Source organism: Festucalex cinctus, chromosome 7, assembly GCF_051991245.1.
Source record: "Festucalex cinctus isolate MCC-2025b chromosome 7, RoL_Fcin_1.0, whole genome shotgun sequence".
NCBI classification, from domain to species: Eukaryota; Metazoa; Chordata; class Actinopteri; order Syngnathiformes; family Syngnathidae; genus Festucalex; species Festucalex cinctus.
The window spans coordinates 29,438,429-29,452,554 of NC_135417.1; the positions used below are offsets into that span (position 1 = coordinate 29,438,429).

At 44.6% G+C, this 14,126-nt stretch overlaps 1 protein-coding gene across 4 annotated transcripts in view; it reads right to left on the reverse strand.

Moving 5' to 3' along the window:
- azi2 (5-azacytidine induced 2) overlaps positions 1 to 14,126 on the reverse strand; it is a 201,108-nt gene that overhangs the window by 132,435 nt on the left and 54,547 nt on the right. For all 4 annotated transcript variants that reach the window (XR_013284277.1, XR_013284276.1, XR_013284278.1 and 1 more), the window contains exon 5: positions 6,909 to 7,042. Coding sequence is in view for 1 of the 4 variants with exons in the window: in XM_077526702.1 (XP_077382828.1) it covers positions 6,909 to 7,042 (134 nt within the window). In the remaining 3 variants the exon portion in view is untranslated. The remainder of the gene's footprint in view (positions 1 to 6,908; positions 7,043 to 14,126) is intronic.

Consider the following 14,126-nt stretch of genomic DNA (forward strand, 5'->3'; position numbering starts at 1 on the left):
TATGGAGTTAAAGCTACTATATGGAGGATTTCCCAAAAAAATATCTTAACAATAGCTTTTTTATTTGACCATTTTTTTTTTTTTTTTTAAAGAGCTCAGAATTGTTCATTCGGTAGTCTTACCGATTCAACGTCTTGTCATCATTGCTCTTTTTTTGTGTGTGTGTGTGTGTGTGTGTGTGTGTGCGTTTGCGTGTGTGTGTGCGTGCGTTTGCGTGCGTGTGTTTGCGTGTGTGCGTGCGTTTGTGTGCGTGCGCGTGCGTGCGTGCGTGCGTGCGTGCAAATACGTATAAATTTATACTCATTAATTCATCTAAAACCTTATAAATATCCCATTACCCTTCGCCTTAACCAGGTACTTCAGAATCTTGCCAGAATCGTGAGGTTTAAATGGTCAGGGGACCAGAGAAAAGGTCAGAAAAAAAAAGAAATAAAGAGAAAAGAAAGGTAAATCAAAGTGAAATCCAGCACCGACCAAACACTTCCTGCCTTCCCCATGATTACAAAATCAAAGTCTTACGCCAACCCCGGAAGCCTCTAGATTCCAGCAAATTTAGCGAGATCTCAAGAGACCATAGGAAAAACTAAACAGAGGAAGGAGGGAAGGATCGATAAGGCAGAGTGAGATCCAAAGAAGCCAGTACAACCAATCCATCAAGGTGAAGTCCAGCACCAACAAGACCCCTCCTATGTGGTTACAAAACCAGAGTCTTATGCCAACCCCAGAAACCTCATACTTCTAATAAATTAAGATCTCAAGTGACCAGAGGAAAAACTAAAGAGAGGAAGGAGGGAAGGATAGATAAAGCAAAGTGAGAACCACAGACACCAGCACCCACTGATTCAAGGGGCTGTGGGAGGGAGAGGCTACTTTTTATTTTTATTTGACCATTTATGACTGAAACATATTCTAATTAGTAGATCAACATCTTAGCTGTTCACAATGGGTACTCCTACAAGCCTCTGGCCAATATTATTTAGGAAGCGTCCGGTCCGAATCCTTCGAATTTCCCGCCCTCTGTCTGCGGGATGTGACGTCATGCACGTTCTCGCCAGTTGTTTCCTGTAGTCGCGAAGACGGAACTAGTACAGATTTTCGCTGCCCCAGACACCCGCTTTTACTTTACGGAAGGCTGCTTAAAAAAAAATGAAAACAATGTCAAGTGCCACGGGAAAAAAAAAATAATCTAAACTTGATAGTGACCGATGCCGGGCAAGAACGAGAGTGAACATTGGTTTGACATTTCAGCAGTGGAGAGAGTTGAGATCGGATTTGGATTAGAAAAGTGATTCACAGCTGGCTTTCTACTCCAAAAGGTAAGAAGCGAGTATCTTGACATTTAGGAAAAAAATGTGTTGTTTTCAAATAGTAGTAACCTCAAGATCGATCACTTCTCGGTCGTAACTATTGGGGTGAAAGTGAGGTGGACGGCAACATTTAGCGTGAACGGGGCGGCAAAGTTGAATGTAATAGATCAGAATGACTTTATGAAGAACAGACGTTCCATTCCGCGGCGTTTCAATCAGACTAAATGTTGCCTTATTTTCCTCCGTGAAAACAGGGAGGGGGGTTGCGGAGTCACATATTTGATTCTCAAAACCATGTCAACTTTCAGGGCTCTACATTAACTTTTCCACTACTCGCACTGGTGCGAGTAACATTTTTAGTTGCTCGCACAGCACAGGATTTGGTCGCACCATTTTTTGTGGCGGTGTAGCATGACTTTACGCATACGCAACTCGATATATTTGCAAAATATTTGATTGGAACACAAGTTTTGCCTGCAACAGCAGCGGCTATCAAAACATACAATTCATTTAAATATTCAAATCAAAACTTATAGTGACATTTGTTGCTTGTAGACGTTAATCTTAAAACACCACAAATTTTTACGGTATCTTCAACCGTGTTAAAAAACAACAAAAATGTCTTCTATATTGTCATATATTGAATCAATTATTTAAATAGACCGTAACAAAGGGCTGGGCGATATGACTGAAAAATGTATCAGTTTAAATATTTATTAGTCGTTATTGACAGTTATAATTGGGTTGTTGTTTTTTTTCTATTCAAAATAAGGATCAGGAAAACAAAAGGCTGATAATTTGAAATATAAATATTTAACCTTTAAAAAGACACAAACACAATATGTGCACAGTGTGAAGTATTTCAGAAACATAAAAATTTGAGACATTACCGTCCAGCCAAAAGAAATATGAAGCCACCTTATGGAACAATAAATCTATCAAACACATTTTAACCACTTAATATATCAAAAAAATATTGCCAAAAGTAACCTTCACTTTTTATCAACAATTTTTCTTTTTTTTTGCCATCACATTCCATCCATCCATCCATTTTCTTGACCGCTTATTCCTCACAAGGGTCGCGGGGGCTGCTGGCGCCTATCTCAGCTGGCTCTGGGCAGTAGGCGGGGGACACCCCGGACTGGTTGCCAACCAATCGCAGGGCACACATAGACGAACAACCATCCACACTCACACGCACACCTAGGGACAATTCGGAGCGCCCAATTAACCTGCCATGCATGTCTTTGGAATGTGGGAGGAGACCGGAGTACCCGGAGAAGACCCACGCGGGCACGGAGAGAACATGCAAACTCCACCCAGGAAGGTCCGAGCCTGGACTCGAACCGGAGACCTCAGAACTGGGAAGCGGACGTGCTAACCACTCGACTACCGTGCCGCCGCCATCACATTCATTTTTGGTAAATGTATGTCTTATTATTATTATTATTATTATTATTATTATTATTATTATTATTATTATTAATCCGAGACACGATGATGACCATGGAATCATTGCTGTTTTTTTTTGTTTGTTTGTTTTTTTGCTGTGGTTCATTTTGAGTTTGATGACGTTCATTGCGGGCACGTCTCAGTTCTCCTATCTGCTTGTCATGCTAGTTGTGTACATTGACAGGGAAACAAAAAAAAAAAAAAGAGACGCTTGCGATGTGCTTTTAGCTTAGCTGGTGTGTTGGCTGTGGGACATACCTGTGTGAAGTTTGAATTCATGCATTGGATCGTCACGGGAGTTATTGTTTTGAGTCGCACGCAGTACCAACACCGGGACATACAAGTGCACCGAGAGGACTCGATAGCCAAGGGAAATACCGAAATGTACGGCACCGGTTTCTGCTCCTGTCTGTTGACACTCGCTGTGACGCACGCGCGCGCGCGCACACACTATCCCGTGCCGTAAGTTCGTCGTTCACCACCCTGCCTGTTTGTTTTTGTCCCGGTAGTGTTAGCTTGACATGTTGAGCTCGGGATGTCCGCAGAAAGCAACAACGATAATTCTTCCCCCTCCTGTTGTCGTATCTCGCGGAAAAACAAGCCGCCGCCGCGCGTCACATCTCACTTGCACCGCCCCACGTACCTTAGCTCCAGCCTGCCCGAACTACATTGAACTACAATGCAAACGCACCCCCTTAAATGTCTCCTTCACTTTGAGCACGCAAATAACAGAAACAACGCAATACGCACATTTTTTGTTCTTTCTTTTTCTTTCTTTCTACAGAGCAGACACTTCTCGGAATGTAAGGAACGGATGTAAGAATTTTAGACTTGGGTAAATTACATTTTAGACCTAGGATGCAAATATGGCTGTTTTTTAAGACATTTTAGGCCTAAAATTTAACTTTCTGAATTTTAAGACTTTTTTTTTTTTTTTTTTTTACTTTTTAAGACCCCGCGGGAACAATGTTTCTATTTTACGGATACACTTTTTTTTTTTACAGGTACATTTTTTTTTTTTTTTTTTTTTTACAGGTACAAATCACACCTTTTACAAATAATTTCTACAGGTACACATTTTTTTTTTACGAATTACTTTTGCACCATATTTAACTCCATACTCTCGGCGTATTCCTCAGCAAGGTTAGGGTCCATGAAGGAAGTCTATACGATTGTGCGTAACCAGCAGTTTGGCCGGATAGAGCAGGCCATACCTGACTCCAGACTTGCCTCTTAGAAGCTCCCTGGCCCGGCTGAATAGCGCTCTCCTTTTCACCACCGCTGGAGGGTAATCCGGAAATATCTGAATCCTCTTGCCTTTGTACTGAAGTTGTCTCGTCGCAGCAGCTTTCCGTAGGATGTCTTCGAGCACATGATAGTAATGTAGTTTCAGCATGAAGGGTCGAGGAGGCTCTTACGGGTCGGGTCTTCTCCGGAGGGTCCTGCGTGCTCGATCAATAAGTGGTTTTTCGTCCAGAGATAGTACTTCACGTAGCAGCTCCGCTACGAAGTCCCGCGGCGCGGCTCCTTCTGAAACGTTGTTTCTGTACATGCGGCTTTTGAATGGCAAAAAAGCTGTCGGTCACGCAGCCTATCTGACAACGTGCATGCGCAAACTTGGCTTACTTGGCTTGTTCTGTGGTCAACAGTCATTGTTCAGTTCAAGTTCATCCCCAAATCCCAATGAGTGCCCTTTTCCCGGACAACTTTTGAGGAAAGGAAGTGTAACGAACTAAGTGGGGTTGCCATTTATGTTGAGCAATATGATGTCTGACTGTTAGTGAACGCAACACAGGTCTCGCGGGAGGGAGGGTAGGAGGCGTGCAGTTCAGTTAACATTGTTTGTTGTTGTACTTTTTTTTCTGCTAGCATCGAGAGCTGTTGTACTGTGCTGGTTATATTGTAACTAGCACTGGCTAGCAGTTAGTGGCTTTGCATCCCGGAGATAGAGGGCCGGCAAATGGCCATATTTCATGCCCGAGGAGGCTCCAGAGTTCTCGGCCGTGCTCCGCGGTCCTCCGGTGCGCTCCAGGAATGGTCCAGCGAAAATATCATTTAAAGTAGTCGTCCTACTGGAGTAATCATCACGAAAATGGCGAAGAATTTTGTTCCTCACTTTCAAGAATTTTGAGTGACAGGACCCAATGCATTAAACATGATGGTTTATGTTCTGAATTCTTGTGTGTTCACAAAGGGGTGCCGCAGGGCTCTGTGCTAGGACCCCTCCTGTTCATTCTGTACATTAATGATCTGGGACAAAGCGTGTCGGCGTTTTTATGCCGATGACACAATAATTTACTCCTCTGGCTCATGCTCTGCTGCTGCTGTTGCTTCTCTGCAGAAAGCTTTTAACGTTGTGCAGCACACACTTCTGCAACTAAAAGTGGGATGGCCTCCTTTGTCCACCAGGAGGTTGACTCACTGGTACATTTTTATTTACAAGGCCATGCTTGGACTGCTGCCCTCTTATATTTGTAATTTAATCACATTGAAAAGTGTTGATTCTTATGGTCTGCGTTCCAATGATCTTTTGTTGCTCTCTGTTCCATTTGCCCGCACTGAGCTGAGGAAAAAGGCTTTTGTTTTCTCTGCCCCTTCTGCATGGAACATGTTGCAAAAGGACTGGAAACTAACGGAACTTGTTTCATTGAACGATTTTAGATCCAGATTAAGGGCACTTGAGACGGCCTCATTGATTTGTAACTGTTTTATATAATTTTTATGTGATTGTAAGTGAAACTTTTATTTGTAACTGTAATGTAAACTGTTTTGATGCCTCTTGGCCACGACTCCCTTGAAAAAGAGGTTTTTAATCTCAACGGGACTATCCTGGTTAAATAAAGGTTAAATAAAAAAAATAAAAGAAAGGACGTACGAGAAACATCAGTGGCTAGGTGGCTGTCCAAATAGGTCAGTAAACTTTATTGTTGGTTGAAACCTCTTGCTGCTTTTCTGCGACGCCATTTTTTCCCTTCTCCCGCGTTGCGTTTACATCATGATCACGAGCCAGTTCCGAATACTGTAAATACCAACAAATTGGCAAATTGTGATTTTGTCATTTCATACACCACGGAACTGGTTACATTACAGTGTGCGTATCAACCTGCGTCAGTCCTGAATATTTCTGCTTTAATTTTGTACCTACACAGCGGTATAAAATAATATTTAATATTGAAATTAATAATAAAATACCCCAAAAAATTTCTATGTGAGTCTTCAGCATGTCCACTACAAAAAGTCACCGCTCGCCACTGGTGTATACAATCACAACTTCATATGATGTGGACAAACTACAGTTATGCCTACTACATGTGGACTGTGCTGTTATGGGAAATGAATAATCTGATTATGAGTATTTTTACTGTGGAGAAATCAAAATCGGTGGGTACACCTGAAGGTGCTATGAACAATCATTTTCTTCGATTGGCCATAGCGTTGATCCGCACTTCACCATGGCAGGCCATTTTTCAGCCACTTTGAGTCAATAAATCACCAGTAGCATGTATATATGAACCCCCACAGTCTGAATTTCATAGCGATGTGCATCAACAAGTAGTCTATTATTACGTGCTGTGTCGTTCTGCAAGCGTCCAGAGTCAAACATTGATCAGCGTACAGACTTCTCTCAGCGCAGAGGAGAAAAGGCATTCGCCATTACCACATCCATGATGAATCATGCACTCACGGCTCATTTTCGGCTCAACTGCGTCAGAAAAAAGCAACGCAAACAAAGGGAAAGTTGAAGCGACTCCCGACTCGTGGAGGCGGCCATGTATGTTTACATCAATAAGCCGATGCTGTGATTAGTTGACGTGCCGGCACATGACCACCAGTGACGCAACCTATGACGCCACACTGGCTGGAAAATAGATTTTAATATCAAATTACACAAAAACTGCAGGATTACGCGTGGAGAACTTTTGCCAGTAGAGTGCAATTATAATGTACTTTCAAAGAGTGCAAAATGTGGTTGGTCCCCTGATGTATGGAACGAAGGTGTAGGATGAATGGCTGTGGCTGGTGGCCTAAGAGTCAAAAGAGTTCTATCAAACCACCCACTGTTTCAGTCAGTTCTTTTCTTTACTCTCCTTTCACTATTATTCTCTCCACTCATCCAAAGTCACACACACACAAGAGACACACTCTTACCCCACTCTTTTCCAGTTGTTTGCAGTTTTCCAGTGTCAACCTTTCGAGCTCCTCCTGAAGTTTAAGGATTTTTTGCTCAGCACTGACACAGTCCATCTGCCAGTAGTCCTGAGGACTGTTCAAGTTCTTCATCACTGCACATATTATATAACATAACATATTACGAGTGCATGTAAATAAATATATACTGTACATTAAAAAAGCAGGACAATCAAAGCTCTCAAGTCAAATATAATCACTTCCGAAACACAGGTTGATCTCAAATATCGGAATTCATTTTTGTCATTTGAACTCCTAAGGTGAATAGAAGAGACATGTTTTCGGAGCACCAGTACTTTTGATAAAAGTTGGATGATAAATTAAACATAGTTACACAGTGAAGTGCTGGAACAATAGAATTTATTTATTTTTAAATGGCACAATGGTGTGAATGGACTGTCATCAAATTATGGCTGAACGACTTATCGTTTTGGTGCGTGAGGCCGAGAAGTTCCGATTAGACATAGTCGGACTCGCCTCCACACAAAGTCTGGGCTCTGGTATCAGTCCTCTCGAGAGGGGTTGCACTCTCTTCCACTCTGGAGTTGCCCACGGTGACCCTGGGATTACACCGGATGCGTCTCCGTTGCGTTCCGGCGACGCAGCCGATACGTTTCCATTCATTCAAATTGTTCAAATTACACCGGCTGCGTGTGCGTTGCGTGTCGACTGCGTCTCAGCTAGAGGTAAGATCTTTAGCCCGAGCCCGAGCCCAACCCGACCAGACCCGAAATTCGGGTCGGGTCAGGCCTAAAATGTCAATCATTATGTTCGGGTTGGGTCGGGCCCGGGCTTCTCTCTCCTGCTGACTTTTTTTTTTTTTAAATACATATATGTTTATAAAAATGAATACTAAAACGATGCGTGGGATACTAAACTAAGGAATACTTGTAAATAAATAATTTGGATAAAACAGAAGGCGGCGCTGTAAGGTACATTATTCTATTTAAAGCCTAGTGGGCTGCAGTATTTCTCCGCATAATTAAGCGAGTGCACATTGTGGTGTCATTTAAAACGGTTATTCTAGGGATCGCCACTAGGAGGGGTTAGCGGTCTTTGGAATGAGTATCACCCCTTATTTACAGCAGTAGCCACACTTTACGACAGTCTGATATGCCTTTAGGGAGTTCTGCCGTTGTTGCCTCGCGTGGACAGAAGTTGCTTTTTCGCCCTGCAGTGAAGACTGAAGCAACGTGATGGCTAAGTTTCACTCTCCTGAATCGTTTGACTTCACCCAGCCTTCGGCATGGCCGTCCTGGAGACAGCGTTTTTCCTTACGACAGTCTGATATTCCCGAGAGAGTTCTGCCGTTGTTGCCTCGCGTGTCTGTTAATAAAGCCCAGTTGTTGAACTTCCATGAATACGTGAATCAAGAACTCTCTTTAACTCTCTTTGTCTGGCTTCTTATTCTGTGTTCCAGCGTTATTTCGTTGTGCAAATGTATTTATCATGATTATAAAAATATATAGATTATTTTAACCTTAAAAAATCTTGCATTTTTTTTTCTGCCAAAAATACTATGGGATAAATTTAAATTTCGGGTTTGCTTCGGGCTCGGGCCTGCAAATCAAGTTAATTGGTCGGGCTCGGGCTGGGTCGGGCTTTAATGCCCGCGGACTTGGGTCGGGCTGGATTTTTTAGGTTCAATCTTACCTCTAGTCTCAGCTGCGCCGTGCGGCAGCCCTCCGCATGGACAGACCTATTTTCTATTTTTGACGGACGACGCATCCGTCGTTCTCCGTCAAATGGCAAGCTAGCACAGAACACATCGAGCAGGACAGGAAGACCAACACAGTTTCAAAATAAATTTCCGGTAACTTTTCAGAATAAAACACTCTCCAGCTCCGATTTCGCAATCATGTCAGCAAAACGTCATAATGCTTAACGCTTAATTCACTGTTTAAACAACCGGCGAACATGGACTAGGAGAAATTTATAACCGAGGTGGAAAGCAACAAAATTAGATATGACACGGCACATCCTTTTTATAAAGACAACTTAAAAAGGAATGCTGCATGGAATGTCATAGCAGGAGTGGACGGTGAGTTCAGTCAAAGAAAGTCCACCTCTCTTTCTGCTCCTCTGTTGAGCACAGACTTTCTGTGTCCTTGTCATTGTTTTTAATGCCACATTATCGCACGCGATCACGCGAAACACGGCGGGAAGTTGTCGGCGACGGAGCTGCCGGACCGCAGTTGTGCGCAGCCGGTGTGAGTTGGACAAAAAATTGACGCCTCCGGAGCACGCAGTCAAGACGCAGCGGAGCGGAGACACGCATCCGGTGTAATCCCGGGGTCAGAGGCGCAGAGCAGGTGTGGGCATACTTATTGGCCCTCGGCTCGGCGCCTGTACGTTGGGGTTCACCCCAGTAGACGAGAGGTTAGCCTCCCTCCGCCTTCAGGTGGGGGGATGGGTCCTGACTGTTGTTTGTGCATATGCACCAAACAGCAGTTCAGAGTATCCACCCTTTTTGGAGTCCTTGGAGGGTGTGATGCAGAGCGCTCCCCTGGGGACTCCCTCGTTCTGCTGGGGGGCTGGTGGTCACGTGGGCAATGCCAGTGAGACCTGGAGGGGCGTGATTGGGAAGAATGAACTACTCGGGACGTCGTGAGCCGGTGGGGAGAATACTTCGAAGACCTATATTCCACCGACATGTCTTCCTTTGAGGAACCGGAGTCTGGGGACTCTGAGGTGGGCTCGCCTATCTCTGGGTTCAAAGTCACGGAGGTGATTGGAAACCTCCTCAGTGGCAGGGCTCCGGGGGTGGATGAGATCCGCCCGGAGTTTGTCAAGGCTCTGGATGTTGTGGGGCTGTAGTGGTTGACGCGGCTCTACAACATCACGTGGACATCGGGGATAGTGTCTCTGGATTGGCAGACCGGCCGTGGTGGTCCCCCTTTTTAAGAATGGGGACCAGAGGGTGTGTTCCAACTATAGAGAGATCACACTCCTCAGCCACCCTGGTAAGGTCTATTTAGGGGTGCTGGAGAGGATGGTCCACCGGAAAGTCGAATCTCGGATTCAGAAGGTGCAGTGTGGTTTTGGTCCTGGCCGTGGAACAGTGGACCAGCTCTACAGCCTCGGCCTGCCTGGTTGAGTGAACTCCCACGCACCCTCGAGGATCCTGATCCTCGAGGGTGCGTGGGAGTTCGCTCAACCAGGCAGGATCCTGATCCTCGAGGGTGTTTGGACCATTTTCGAGGGTGCATGGGAGTTCGCTCAACCAGTCCACATGTGTTTTGTGGATTTGGAAAAGGCGACCGTGTCCCTCGGGGAGTCCTGCGGGGGGTGCTTCGAGAGTACAAGGTACCGAGCCCCTTGATACGGGCTGTTCGGTCCCTGTACGACTGGTGTCAGAGTTTGGTCCACATCGCCGGCACTTCGTTTCTAGTGAGGGTTGGACTCCGCCAAGGCTGCCCTTTGTCATCCGATCCTGTCCTGTGGCCTCAGCATTGCATCGCTGCTTTTTGCAGATGATGTGATGCTGTTTGCTTCATCAAGCCGTGATCTCTAACTCTTACTGGAGCAGTTCGCAGCCGAGTGTGAAGCTGTTGGGATGAATATCAGCACCTCCAAATCCGAGACCACTGTCCTCAGTCGGAAAAGAGTGGCGTGCCCTCTCCAGGTCGGGGATGAGATCCTGCCCCAAGTGGAGGAGTTCAATTATCTTGGGGTCTTGTTCACGAGTGAGGGCAGGATGGAGCGGGAGATTGACAGGCGGATCGCCGCAGCGTCTGCAGTGATGCAGACTCTGTATCAGTCCGTTGTGGAGAAGAAAGAGCTGAGAAAAAAAGGTAAAGCTCTCGATTCACCAATCCATCTACGTTCCTACCCTTGGTTTCAGAGTTTGGTCCGCATTGCAGGCAGCAAGTTAAATTCGGTTCCAATGAGGGTTGCCCTTAATCACGGATTTTGTTCATAACTTTTATGGACAGAATTTCCAGGCGCAGCCGAGGCATGGAGGGACTCCGGTTTGGTGGCCTCAGCATTACATCTCTGCTCTTTGCAGTCGATGTGGTGCTGTTGGCTTCATCGAGCCGTGATCTCCAACTCTCACTGGAGCGGTTTGCAGCAGAGTGTGAAGCGGTTGGTATGAAGATCAGCACCTCCAAATCCGAGACCATGGTCCTCAGTCGGAAAAGGGTGGAGTGTCGTCTTCGGGTCGGGGATGAGATCCTGCCCCAAGTGGAGGAGTTCAAGTATCTTCGGGTCTTGTTCACGAGTTAGGGCAAGATGGAGCGAGAGATCGGTGCAGTGCCTGCAGTGTTGCGGACTCTGTATCGGTCCGTCATGGTGAAGAAAGAGCTGAGTCGAAAGGCGAAGCTCTCTATTTACTGGTCGATCTACGTTCCTACCCTCACCTAGGGTCACGAGCTGTGATTCAAGATCCAGGACACAAGCGGCCGAAATAAGTTTCCTCCGCAGGGTGTCCGGGCTGTCCCTTAGAGATAGGGTGAGAAGCTCAGTCATCCAAGAGGGACTCAGAGTCGAGCCGCTGCTCCTCCATGTTGAGAGGAGCCAGCTGAGGTGGCTCGGGCATCTCGTTTGGATGCCTCCGAGACGCCTCCCTGGAGGTGAACCGGCAGGAGGCCTCGGGGACGACCCAGGACACGCTCGAGGACTATGTCTCTTGGCTGGCCTGGGAACACCTTGGGATCCCGCCGGTGGAGCTGGTTGAAGTGGCTGGGGAGAGGGAAATTTGGATTTCCCTCCTAAAGCTGTGTGTCCCAATACTTGCGCTTCCGACTTTGTGCCCCTCGGTTACGCATTCCCATCGACTAGTGCGAGAAGCAGTGTGTCTGTCTCAGTTGTCTGAAGCACTTCAGAGAGCTGGTACACCCATCGGGGGGAACACGAGGTTGGAGGGCGCAGGGGTGGGGGTGCAAGTGTTGGAACGCGGCCAGCAGTGGACGGAACCGGCGCTGATGTGTGGAAACCCGAAAGTCGGAACTTGTGGCATCTACCCCGTAGGTCTCAAAATTTCTATTATTATTTTAACAGTTTAGCTTTGTTAGGGGATTGTTTTTTAATTGTTGAATTTTCATTTTATTTTCATTTATTTCAGGTAACAACTTACAATTGAACACAAGAGAAACAACTCATACTGTAGTTTCATAAATATGAACAGAATAAAAGAGAGAAAGAGAAAAAATATATAATTTTGCCTGAAAGGGAGTGGGGAGAAGAAAATATATTTTATCCCACCCCATCTCTAACATATAAAACACAAAATATGCAGTACTTCCCACAAGTTAAAGTAACGCTATCTACTCTACTCTACTCTATTCTACTCTACTCAACTTTATTTATAAAGCGCTTTAAGAACAGGCGTTGCTGTATACAAAGTGCTGTACATATGTCCCATAGGAATGAATGTAGAAGAGGGGAAATGATCCACAAACTAGAAAAATTTCCATCGAAATTTTGGATGTGACTGCTGACTCTTGCAAGGTAAAAAAACAAAAAAATGGGAATGAGCTGAACAGTTTAAAATTTGAGTGGTTTTAATTGATCAAAAAAAGTGTAAGTTAAGCCATAATCAACTAACAGAAAATTAGTTACTGTCTCTTTAACAAATATGCACATTCACGCACAAACATTTCGTTTTTACCAGGTGGACGAACATTTTGCTTCAACTGAGTTCTATGAGAAAGCGCACACCTCGAACAAAAGGTTCTCACGACTCAACAGTTTAAGATATAGATTTCAGAAATGGCCCATTAGAACGGCAAGGTTTTGGGGAACACAAGCATGTTCTCATTTTTTTATTTCGGTTTGAAAAATGACCGAATTAGAGCAGGTTGAAAACATGTGACTTTAAAAAAAAATGACAAGAAAAAAGCGGCCAAAATTACATGGCCGACAAATGTGACTTCTTCTCGCTTGAAGTCAAATAAAAGGTACTAAATGACACCTTTGCTGTACAAAAGTGGGTTTGTCATAAAGAAGACCCTAGTGACTACAAAATGTCCAAATTTGATGTTTATTGAGCAAACGTGGCCACGGTGACGAGTTAAAGTGAGATCGTTCGAAATAATTTTTTTGGTCCCTCCACTCTGTCGTTGATTGCCCCACTCTAGCAGACGCAATACACACCAATGTAAAAGGCCTTTTTTTATCCATTTCACTCACTTTGTTTGAACCCGCACAGGAGGGAGAGCTTACATTCCTTAAAAAAAAATGTCGACACCTAGCTAAAGATGGGAAAAATTGCAACAAAATGAGCTAAAAATCATCTTGGTCGGTTAATTTATGTGCGCGCAGCGTGGCTTGGAAAAAGATGCTTAATTTGTGGATCATTCCCCCCCTTCTCCATTCATTCCTATGGGATTTTTTTGCCGTTTTTTTTTAGAATTGTGTCGCCATGGTAACTCGAAATTCCGATAAAAAAAAGGTCTCCCGCCGAGTTAGATCAAGACTTTTGATACCTCATTTGTGCCGGTACATTCAACGGTATGGGCCACATTTTGTCTGAAAAATTTGGTGGAATAAAGAAAAAAAATTAAGCACCTTTTTCCAAGCCACGCTGTACATGAACCGACCGATATGATTTTTAGCTCATTTTGTTGCAATTTTTCCCATCTTTAGCTCCGTGTCGAAATTTTTTATAAGGAATGTAAGCTCTCCCTCCTGTGCAGGTTCAAATAGTGTGCAAAATGGATAAAAAAAAAAAGCCTTTTAACATTGCCGTGTATTGCGTCTGCTAGAGTAGCGCAATCAACGTCAGACTGAAGAGACCAAAAAATTATTTCGAAAAATCTCACGCCAACTCGTCCCCGTGGCCACAATATTTGCTCACTAAACATCAAATTGGGACATTTTGTAGTCACAAGGGTCTTCTTTCTGACAAACCCACTTTTGTGCGGCAAAGGTGTCATTTAGTACCTTTTATTTGACTTCAAGCGAGGAGAAGTCACACTCGGCCATTCAACCCCATGTAATTTTGGCTACTTTTTTCTACTCATTTTTTTTAAGTCACAAGTTTTCAACTTGCTCTAATTCGGTCATTTGTCATCTGATATAAAAAATGAGAACATGTTTGCGTTCCCCAAACCCTTGCCGTTCTAACGGGCCAGTTCTGGAATCTGTATCTTAAACCGTTAAGTCGCGAGGGCCTTTTGTACGTGGTGTGCGCTTTTTCATAGAACTCAGTTGAAGCAAAATGTGTGCATGATGTGT